Source organism: Nelumbo lutea, chromosome 4 (genome assembly GCF_056320005.1).
Source record: "Nelumbo lutea isolate HS-2025 chromosome 4, American lotus-T2T, whole genome shotgun sequence".
NCBI lineage: Eukaryota > Viridiplantae > Streptophyta > Magnoliopsida > Proteales > Nelumbonaceae > Nelumbo > Nelumbo lutea.
The window spans coordinates 89,270,143-89,281,334 of NC_142687.1; the positions used below are offsets into that span (position 1 = coordinate 89,270,143).

At 41.7% G+C, this 11,192-nt stretch overlaps 1 protein-coding gene across 2 annotated transcripts; it reads right to left on the bottom strand.

Moving 5' to 3' along the window:
- Positions 1-2,934: 2,934 nt before the first annotated feature.
- On the bottom strand, positions 2,935-5,642 carry LOC148861663 (protein NETWORKED 3A-like). 2 transcript variants are annotated; one of them, XM_088986397.1, is made up of 3 exons: positions 5,110-5,642; positions 4,440-4,540; positions 2,935-3,999 (listed from the first exon to the last, which is right to left on the bottom strand). In XM_088986397.1, exons 2-3 carry the CDS (start codon positions 4,531-4,533, stop codon positions 3,359-3,361), a joined length of 735 nt encoding a protein of 244 aa, XP_088842523.1. In that variant the 5' UTR covers positions 4,534-4,540; positions 5,110-5,642; the 3' UTR covers positions 2,935-3,358. The 2 variants fall into 2 exon arrangements, with proteins under 2 accessions (XP_088842523.1, XP_088842522.1); XM_088986396.1 differs by lacking the exon at positions 5,110-5,642 and having other exon boundaries at positions 4,440-4,885.
- Between the last annotated feature and the right edge of the window lie 5,550 nt (positions 5,643-11,192).

Below are 11,192 nucleotides of genomic sequence, written 5' to 3' on the forward strand. Positions count from 1 at the left end.
ACGCACACGTCGTCGGTTCACGGCTGTCGTATTGTGGAAAACGGAATCTACCACTACCATAGAGTATTGATTCCATCTGTTAGGATTAGAATGTGTGGTGAGACGGAGTAGCTCAACAGTAATAGTAGGTAAGGAAGGAAGATATCATAGCAGCCCTTGAATTTCCTTCCCGTACTTGAGGATAAATCTACGTTCTACCTAGGAGGTGGTAACATTAGTCCCCATCTTTGATTTCGTGACAGAATCCCCCTGGATTTTTAAATTTTAGCACTTTTCCACCTCCAACTTTATGGCGACTATAAAATCACTAAACTGCCCATTTGAGATTCTAGGGCTGACATCAACAAATGTCAAAATCAGGGCCACAGGGTTAAAGCCAAAAAAAAAAAAAAAAAACAAAACATTTTGATCTTTTATTCGGTTAATTCGATTTTTGAAAATTTTAATTTCAATTTTCAAACAAACCAAGCTTCATTATATAACATGTAATATATAATAGAATATATTAATATTATAATAAAATTTGGTTTTAATCGAAATAACTGAATCAAAATTTTCAGTTACCATTTATTTTGGTGTTCATTTTTTTGTTTCAGTTTTAAAATTTCGTTTTATTTGGTTCGACTTTCAACCAAATAACTAAATGCTTACCCCTAAATGATGAAAATAACTATTATAAATCAATAAAACATAAATTGTTCTCAAGGAAATAAATCAACTCATCATTCTCAACGTTTTCTCAAGATGAACTTTGTCGAAAGAAAATTGGAGAAATAAAAGTGAGAATTGGAATTTTACAAAAAAAAAAAAAATCAAAGGGACAAAATGGTAGGATAAAATAAGGGTAATTTGGAGTTATAAAAATGTTAAATAGAATATTTAATGAAGTTAAATGACGGTATGCTAATGTTGTGAAGGTAAGTGTCCCTGAATTTAAAAGGTTAAGGGGGTTTTTTGTCGCAAAAGAAAGTTGGTGGGACTAAATGTCACTAAGTCCTTAAAGTATAAGGTAGCAATATGTAAGTTATCCTAAATTTAATTAAAAAAGACGTGTCAATTCTGTCCATTAACAGACATTGCCAATCTGTATTCTCCCATCATTACCCAATAATCACTTTCCACGTGGCCTATCGCTGGACCGGCTCATTCGTAAAGCCTCATCATCATATACTCCAGAGTCCAGACTCCAGTCTTCCTTCAATCCTTCCCCCACCTCTCGTCTCTCTCTCTCTCTCTCTCTCTCTCTCTCTCTCTCTCGGAGTTATCAAAAAACACATTTATTACAGTTCCTCTCCAATAAAGTGTTTGATTTCATCCTCATTCAATGGCCTCCTTTTTGCTAACCTTTGTACTCATCGTGGCCTTCATGTTCTCGCCTTCATTGTCTCTCTCTCCGGAGCTGAAGTTACAAGCCTCAGCCATTTCAGCGGCACCTGCATTCTTGCCAAATCCTCCCATCTCTGCTTCTCCGCCGGTTTTATCCCCAGACATTACTCCGTTGTTTCCTACTCCCGGCGGGGCGAGCGCTTCTCCAGCTGAGTCGTCCCTGCCCACCATCCCTTCAAACCCAAGCCCACCAAATCCCGACGACATGTTCTCACCTGGGCCTGCTTCCGCGCTTTCACCTTCTCACTCGTTACCGGTTTCCTTCGTCACCTCTCTCACTCCGGTCAGGCCGCTAAATTTGGTAATGCTCGTGGGTCTGGTCCTGTTCTGGCTGCCGCCGCTTACTGTGAACTGAGGTACTGCTGGGTGGGAGCTTCAGTTCAAGCCTTTAATTATTATTTGTTATTACGATTTGCCCCAATTCTCATTTCATGCCTGTAGATCTTCAATTTCTTCTCTCCCTTAAAACTTCTAGTACATAGTGTTGTTTGTTTTAATTTTATAATTGGTTGTAATTTATTCTATTAAATTGAGGGATTTAAGGGAGGTTTCTGTGTTTCTTTGGTATTCCTGCTGGTGGGTTTGTTTATGCAATAAGTAAAATTTTTGGTTTATCTCGTCTTGTATTAAATTGAGGGATTTAAGGGAGGTTTCTGTGTTTCTTTGGTATTCCTGCTGGTGGGTTTGTTTATGCAATAATTAAAATTTTTGGTTTATCTCTTGTCTTGATCTATGACACTTAAGAGAGAGGGTGGGTCAGTTGCATGGATTTTAGCTAAATGATTTGGGTGGCTCACATGGTTCTGTGTAAACATCAGAGTCAGAGACAACATGTGAATAAGGGTCCCGCCTGTTTTCCAAAACTCAACCATGGAGGTTCAGCTTACAGGGTAAGAGGCTGAGAGTTCCTCACAATCTGTCTTCCAATCAACTAAGCCATATCTCAGAGATGATTCGTAGTTCCAAAGGTCTAGACTCTAGAGTCTAGATGTCTAGAGACAGAGAGACCCATCTGAGAGTTGTTCAAAGCTGCCACGGACCCAGAGTAAAGCCCCACACCGCACAATGGGACACCACCAACCTCACACATTTCCCAACCTCGGCCGGTCGGCACTGTCATTTCACCTTTGCCCAGTTAGTCAAATGCCTTATCAAGGCCCCAACTGGGGCCAACAAGCCAGTACTTGATTGATGTCGTTTTGAGCCACATTATAAGAGAGGGAAACCAGGCAGCCACACAACCTTCTGGCCGCCTTGTGACACAGCGACCAACAGAGGAGGAGCCCAGTAGAGGGACGGGGGACACCTTAAATAGAATCATGTACTAGAGCCTAGAGGACTTTTACTTTCACGCCTGCTGTTTAAATCATTCCTGGTGTACCAAGAAAGAGTAAAAAACATGTAGGTGAAGATTGAAGAGGAGCTGAAATTAAACAAATTTAACTATGTTATCTGCTGTAAAAGGTTTTATTGATAGCGCTTCTTTTGTGTTCATGGCGTCCTAAATTAGGACACATCATTTCATCCTTCTGACAAAGTAGTGATGCATCTAATGATAAAAGTATAAAGCTACTTATGAAGAAAAAAACACAATAGAAAGTTGCTTTGGAATAAAATACAACATTTAAACACTATAGATGCGCCCAGTGATGAAAATGAAACCTTTTCCCAAGGTCAGTAATTGGGAAGCCATCTAGAAAGAACATATTCAATTGAACTCAAAATTATACCATATGATTGACTCTGAAAGCCTATTGAAAAGGGAAAACCCCCAATAAAAAAAGTGAGAAACTCAACAATTCTAACCTAAGACCACAGCAAAAGGAAGGTGTAATTTCTGTGAAATTGTATACCCTATTTCTGTTTATATATGAGGGATGTTCTCTAGACTACATTGCTTTCTGGACAAGGAATAGTTTTCCACTTTTCCTAGAAGACTAGTTTGGGGTTTCAGGGACCCGTTAAAATAGCTTCATTGAGAGAAGGCTGCCTTCAACATGCCAAGTTCAAAGAGACTCCCCTTGGATAAACCCTTGGCTTTGGCTGCAGTCTTCCTCAAATCTGTACTTTCCTTCTTCATGACCTCTACAGATAAACTAAGCTGTCTTATGACCTCCCTCTTCTCATCTTTCTCCATTAGCTGGTCTGTTTGAATCCTATTTTCCTCCTTGAGTCTCTCTAGTTCTTTTCTCAGCTTCATTATTTCGCTAACACTGTCACCAGCTCGACTAGAAACTTCTTCTTCCCTCATTTCTCTGTCACCTTGGGCTTGGGTTATTTCTTCTTGTTCAGGGTCATCAACTTCAGACTCCCCAGAATCCTCAAAATCAAAAGCATCAGAGTAGCTGTCATAGGATATCTCCCCATCTCTTCTTAATTTGCATGTCTGGTATCTGCCGTTGAAAGGGCATCCTGGTGGTGTTATTTGGCGGATCCCAGATTCTAACTTGAGCTGATCAAATTGCTCTGCTAAGGAGCGGTGGGCCCGGTATAAACCCTCAACCATGTTAACCAACTCTGGCCGCTTCTTGCAATACATCTCAGCACTCTCTGCAAAGGAGTCTGCATCTTCTTCAATCAGTTTCAACATAGCCAGTATCTTCTCGTCAAGCTCTGTTGAAGGAGAAGATTAAGAGAAGGAAATCAGACTCAATTTTAGCGAAACAGAGTTAAATTACAAGGAGATCAATCTGGTCCACCACTGGATGCCTCTTTGACAGGCTACTAAGATAAATATTCAAATGATAAATAAGGCAATGGGTTAAACCAATCAATGATGCATATCTACTAGTATTCACCAACACCAATGTAAATGACCAGTCAGCTAATCAGCTCAGCCATAGCTTACTTGGGTGTTTAATCAAACACTAACTCCATCAAACCCATCAAGGATAAAATTATGATTTTACAGATCTCTAACTTTTGGTGGTTTTGAATCTGAAAGCTACCCCACTACAATGATTTTTCTAATTGAACTGAAATACTAAAGTGGGGACGGAGGGAGCTGAGCTTTCTAGGGTCAACTTTTAAAAATTGAACGTAATGGCAGGTACCAGAAATAGTGGACTGGAGCCATGGAGAGCGTCTTTGGCTGCTGTGACTGTCAAACCACCACGAGTAGGACGTCTTCTTCATGCTTAGCATCATCTTCACCCTGACCAAGAAGCAACAACAACAATTTAATCTGAGTGTTCGAATCCGAAACCTCCAATCGATCAGCCCCACTCCACCCAAAATCCAGAACTCCTTTGATTGCCAATTTGGTTGCAATGCGTCGGCAGCTCCGGTTGTTTGATCAGAGGGTGTGGGATTTTCAAACAGAAGTTGAGCGGTGGCCGGCCCTCTCATGCTCTGTAATGCCATTCATCTGAGACACGTAGCCAGTAATGGAGCATAGACCCATCCACACCTGGCTCTATACTACAGCCACGGATGGAGAGGGAAACGGTTCCCAAGGGTATTTTGGTCATCGTATGAACATCCTCTTTGATTTGAAAAGAAAAACAAGGATATTCTGGTAATTTCATTGTAGGCCATGTTTGGTTAAGTTACTGCTCCAAAGAATCACTGAGCGTTGAGCCAGGAATAATTTTGTCTGGAGTCTATTCCGGCTTCAAAAAGTCAATCATTAGAGGGATTTTGAAAAAAAAAATCAAACCGGAAAATTCACAATATTCATCAGATTTAATTCTTGAAAACATGCCAAACACAACATTATTTTACCAATATCTTTGCAGCCGGAATAAACGGCGGAGTCCAAATTTCGGTTCGTTTCGCTGACGGAAACCGACGACGATCCAACCGATGTAGCGTGGCTCTAAGAACTAAAAAGAACACTAACCGGAATCTGACACAATGAACTCCGCTTCCGTATGTGACACAAACAGCTCCCGTCTCGGCATATTGAAAAAAGATGGATAAAGAGAAGAGGAAGGAGACAAAGAAGCGTGCCTTGAGCATGAATTGTCTCTCCTTGTCGCCTGGCTCCAGAGTCCAGAGGAAGGCAGAGACGTCCTTCTGTAATCTGTTCCAAATCTTTTCTTCAATCGGGAGTGCGTTAAGAGACAACCGAAACCCAAGTGCGATTGTGCGAAGAGAGAAGAGCTCAGGAGCTTTTCTGTTAAAACAAAGCAAAATATTCGGGCTTTTTCCAGTTCGTCTCGTTTAAGACGGATACGGAGCTGTCCTATTACAATTTAGTCTCGAGCGATGAACTAACGTACACTTACCGAAAACAACTCATCCATCCATCTCTCACTGTTGATGTGGAATATGGCATTTTATCGCAGCGGCAAATGATCATGTGGGACCTACAAAATATTCTAGATCAACGATAAACATACACGTGTCAGTACTTCATTTTCACGATTTGACTAATGGCGCTGAATTTTGATGAAGATATTCCCAATACACGGTGGCAAGTAGCTTTGAGTACTGAATTCGAGTTCCTGATTTTCGGTTCAGAATATCCAATGTGATGTCTTCCTTAAAACGGTCGATTAGGCTCTCTTGCTCTAGTCCACCTGTCCCACTACAGGTTGATGCGGCAAAGTCACTAGCACATGACAAAAGTGAAAAGTATGGCACCGTTTTCTAAGGGTCCGATTGGTTTGCAATTGGAATTGGAATCGAAATCCTTTGGAATGAAAATGGTATATTCTCATATTATGATTGGTTTATAGAGGAATAGGAGTGAGAATTGGAACCAACATGAATGAGATTTTATTCTCAAAAGAATAGAAGGGAATGGCCACTCCCTCAAATAGGAGAATACCATTCTATGTAATTCCATCCAACCAAATAGATGGAATCAGAATAGTCCATTCCGTTTTCGATCATAGATTTTTATTCCTACGAACCAAACAGGACGTAAGATATATTAATATTTAAGGCTCGTATGGAAAAGCTGAAGCTTTTATCGAAGCTCTTTTAAGAGTCTGTTAAACATTGTATGCCCTTACCTCCAATTAAATTGATGTATAAATACATTTATTGTAAATGAACAAAAGTACATTATTGTTTCGTGTTGATGTTTGTATTTTTTGTGAAATTATCCCTTAAATTGAACACTTATGAGACTCGTGTTAGTTTAGAATTTCTCAATCGTTGGATAGATTTCGGGGGTTTATCCTACCAAGGTTGACACTGATATGCTGCCAAGGAAGTTTGGGCAGTTTGTCTGAGTTGCTAGAGTTAGACCCAAAGCACATGCAACGTGTGTTTGGATGAAACATTGAACCTGAACCAATTTTCATGTTATGCCCTGGACCTTGGAGATTGATGGGCAAAACTGAAAAGTTACACATAACCCCTAGATTAGACTAGATTATGGTACTACACTAGGTGTTGGATTGGTCTGTCTTTGATATGCCAATCAATGAGATCCATCAAGGGTCAAAACCTGGGTATGTTGGGGCAGTCTAAGAATTCACCTAAGTGGGTGATCATAGTGATAGAATTGACCCATTTGTCGGGCAAAGTGAATGATAGGGTTTACATTCTCTAATGGAAACCTGAACTATGAGTAGTGTATTTCAATTGCGTTTGATATTTGGTTTTGTAAAATATATTTATAAATGTTTTATGAAAAATGTTTGCAAAATGTTTTAATTCCCGGGATCCATCCGAGTAGAGAATGTGATACTGTACCTTGCAGTTAGGGGAGAGGTCATTCATTATCCAACAGTGTTATAATCATTATGGGCCTAGAGGTTAAGTGTAAAAGACCATTATATGGCTGATTACCTGATAAGCTTTATCTTACTTAAGTCCATAATCCTTAGGTCTTCATACGATGGCTGAATTCAATGATCATTTAGGTATAAATGTTGGGCCCATATTGAGCCCATAGTAATATGCTTAGGGGTTCACTACATTTTGTAGTAAATTTGGTTAAGCCTTTTCATAGAGACTGGCCGAACCCATGTGGACCTATGTAAGGTCATTGTGGGGTCCCACGTGATACCAATCAAGCCTAAGTTGGCCATGTAACATCTTGAATCATGAGCTTTTGAAGGAAATGAACCTAAGGCCCATAATTAATAAGATTAAGTAAGATGTCAAGTTGTCATGTGTTTTGGGTCAAATTTGGGTTTGAAAATGGGTATGGAGCACCCATCATCTTAAGAAGATAACACTTATCTCTTAATAAAGTCTATATCCAAATTACATTTGGATAATCTCCTAATTTGATTAGGAGAGTGCTTCATAAGGAGATAAAAGAAGAAGAAGAAGGCGAATCAGACTAGAAGACAACTCTTTCTTGTTCTCTCTTGTTCTCTTTTGTCTTCCAAGAGATCAATTTTCTTCTTCCCCAGTTCGATTCAAGAAAATTTCAAAGGAATTTTAGGCTCACCTTCCCCGGTTCAATCCAAACAATTGGGTTGTAGTTTTGTTGAAAACTGTATTGTTAAATCAACTTCACATATACACTATGCCATCTTCAGTGAAGGTTGGTTTTAGGCCTTATTTGGGTGTGAACTTCCACCTTTTGATATGCATTTATGGTATCCATATTAGGTATAAATCTCATTCTTTGTTTGGTTTCAAATCTAGTCTGGTTCAGTGCAAGACTAATCTATAAAAATGCAATTTTTTTTTTTAAACATAAGGAATTTGATTCCTAAAAGGATTAGGAAATTTTTGAAATTTCACTCACCCATTTAGCATAATTCGGTCATCCATATAATGGATCTTAACCCTTCCAATAGAATCAAATAGGCCTTGAAGGTTTATTTGGTTGAATGAACATGCATTTGGGTTTTTGAGTTTTTTTACTAAATATAACTTGTAAGCCGTTTCATGTGGGGCCCACCTTACAAAGCCATAACATATTGCATGGAATCCCTTCCAGTGCCCATTTACTGTAGACTATTCATATGGTGCCCATGTTGCAAAGCCAGTGGATGATATTTTTATTAAAAAATGGGTTCCCAAAACACCTATATTTACTACGGGGTCATTCACTAGTATTTTTATTAAAAAATGGGTTCCCAAAACACCTATAAACAAGTATTCGAAACTCAAAAGATAGAATATGATAAAGAATTTTTCGTCCTTGCTGGCATGTAATATAGTTCGATATTTGATTTACAATTTTACAATTTTTACAATACCGCAAGGTGTGATATCAAGATGAACCTTAACCAATCAGAAGTCAGAACCAACCCCTTTTTTCCACGTAAATGTGATGAGTCCTTAGTTGATTGATTATCACTTTTATGATATTGGTTGATTGATTGATTATTTTAGACATCACATGTGTTTTTAGTATAATAATGACCAGACTAAATTCCAATTATAGTTGATTTTAATTAATGGGCATTGATGATGCACGATCCGGTCGGTCCTAGCTGCCGGTAACCTTGTCTCTGATGGAGCAGGAGATGCCTTAAACAAGGAGGAAACAAGAGATTCCGGGGGAGGAACCCGGTGGGAATGCTCCAATGCTCAAGTTAGTACTCTTGAGAAAGCAAGAAGAATGAGACCCTGAGACCAGAAGGCGCAAAAATATCACATACCTTTACTCTGGGGAAGAGGGCCTTTTATAACTACCATGGTGCACTCACTCCCAAGTAGACATGTTCATGGGTCGGGAGGCCCGATGGGCCGGCCCGGCCCGGCCCGGTCCCTGGACGGGCTTGAACAGGTATATAGGCCCGCGGGCTTAACCTCGGGCCAAAAAGCACAGCCCGCAATAAATTTGAGCCGGGCTTGGGATTTGCCAAAATAGCCCGGCCCGACCTATAAATAAACCTAAAAACCCTAGTTAAATACCCCTCTTTTTTTCACCTCTTTCCCTTCTTTTTCCAACCAAATTCTTCTTCTCCACATCCTCTTTCCCTTCTTTATATATTTTTTTAATATAAGTAAATTTTGAATTTATATATTTTTTAATGTAAATAAATTTTGATTTATATTGATTATTGAATAGGGAAAATTTCTAATTTTTTTATTAGGTCGGGCTTTGGGCTTTTTATTAGGGCCGGGCTCGGGCCCAAGTTGTAGGCTCGTTGGTCCGGCCGGACTCGGGCTTGGACCTAACATATTTATGTTAATGAAGAGTAAAAGCCCGACCCTTGAACAGGTCTACTCCCAAGCCTCTACCAGATCAGGTATAACCGCCTCTGTGGGGGGTAGACATAACTGCCATTGTCTTCTCTATTAGGGCCTTCTCTGCAACAACTGAGATGGCGGTAGCAGGTGGCCGTTGGAGTACAGTTGTCATTTTGTCAAATCCTTTATCAATCAGGCGCGCCGCCTCAGAGTACGGGCTTCCTTGTCAGGTATAGTTATTCAGTCACGTGACCTGGAGCCGAGGTGTCGGACTGTCTCGTGGTGCCGGGGTGTGGCCCGGACTGACCCGAGGTGGGTTAGTCCGGGCTTCGTTCTTTGCGGGGTTCCTTGCAAGGCTCGGGACTTCTAGGGAGAGCTTGGGTTCCACCTCCTGGGAAGCGCGGGTTCCTTTCGGGGAGCTCGGGGCCTCTCCTTAGGGATCTTGGGCTTCTTTTTGGGATGGCTGTTGTTGTGCAGAGCTGACACTCCTGCCAGGTCATACCCGATTGCTTCCACGTGTCGCACAACCAAGGGGTTGGGCCAAATCTACCTCCATCAATTGCCCCCTACTCCCCGTGCCCGGGGTCTTGACCCGTTGTGGGGAATTCACGGACTGACGGGTGGATTTGCCCCGTGGTGCGCTTCGTTTAGTTCGGAGATCCTCCGGTCTGACCCGCCTATGTTCTTGGCTCGACCTGGGTCAGCGTAACTCGACCAAAAGTCAACCCAGGTCGCATACAGCTTACGTGCGGACGTCAAACAATTAATAGTTTTCGGACGTCAAAAATTCACGCTAAACTGATTTCACCTCGGGGGTCGTGCAGTCGGTTTTCCTGAGAGCCGTTGGATGGCTTTGATCTCGACCATTGATGTGCGGGTATAGTGGCTATAAATAGTGGAGGCCCTGGTCACTTTTCCTTTGCCAATATTCATCATTTGTTTCTTGAGCTCGCTCCAAGGTCTTCAACTCGCGTCGCCTTCCCTAGTTCGGTAGCTTTTCCTTGGTGATTCCCCTTAGCTTTTTTCAATTTCCTTTCCTTTTCAATGTCTAGTTCGAGTAGCTCGGGTAGTTTAGATAGCCTTTTAGGAGGGCCTGAGGCGGAGACCTCGGGTCGGGCTACCTCTTTCGACAGCCTTCTAGATGAGCCCGAGGTAGGGCCTTCAGTCCGGGTCACCCCTGGCAGCCTGGAATCCACTTCCCGATGAGTTCGGACCCTCCACTATGACGTCTGAGAGACTTTGGTCTCTTGTTCGTCAATTCAACATGCCTGGAGAGTACACTTATAGCTTGCCTACGGGTGACTTCCCTTGGGAGCACGGTCCGGATGAGATCGTGATCTTCCAGGAGCAGCTCATTGCCGGGTTGCGTCTCCCTCTCCATCCCCTAATCATCGAAGTCTTGAATCACTTCGGCGTCTCCGTCGATCAGCTTCACCCGAACTCCATCTGTAATGTTGTCGGGACCATCTCTCTCTGTTGTGAATACGTCATTCCCATTGACTTAGACGGGCCTATTACCTGTCGGTTAGCTTCCTTACCGAGCATAGGCGGGCCTATTACGTGTCTCCCCTCTCGGGATTTAAACTTCTACATAAGCTTCCGAATAAGGTCCCGGCGTGGAAGCGAGACTACTTCGTGGTTTGAAGTGCTACGGGGTGGAAGTTTTCTACTCATTGGAGGGCGACTTTTCCCGATCCCAGTGTCATGTTAGATAAAGACATGGCGGAGACCTTCTAGTCTTGGGCCCAGGT

What these genes read in the sequence shown, in the direction of transcription:
- LOC148861663 (XM_088986396.1), bottom strand. Translation starts at nt 4,749, where the DNA reads ATGGCATTACAGAGCATGAGAGGGCCGGCCACCGCTCAACTTCTGTTT. An exon ending in GCTCCAGTCCACTATTTCTG is followed by an intron (nt 4,000 to 4,439) that starts GTACCTGCCATT and finishes CTCCTTCAACAG; the next exon opens with AGCTTGACGAGAAGATACTG.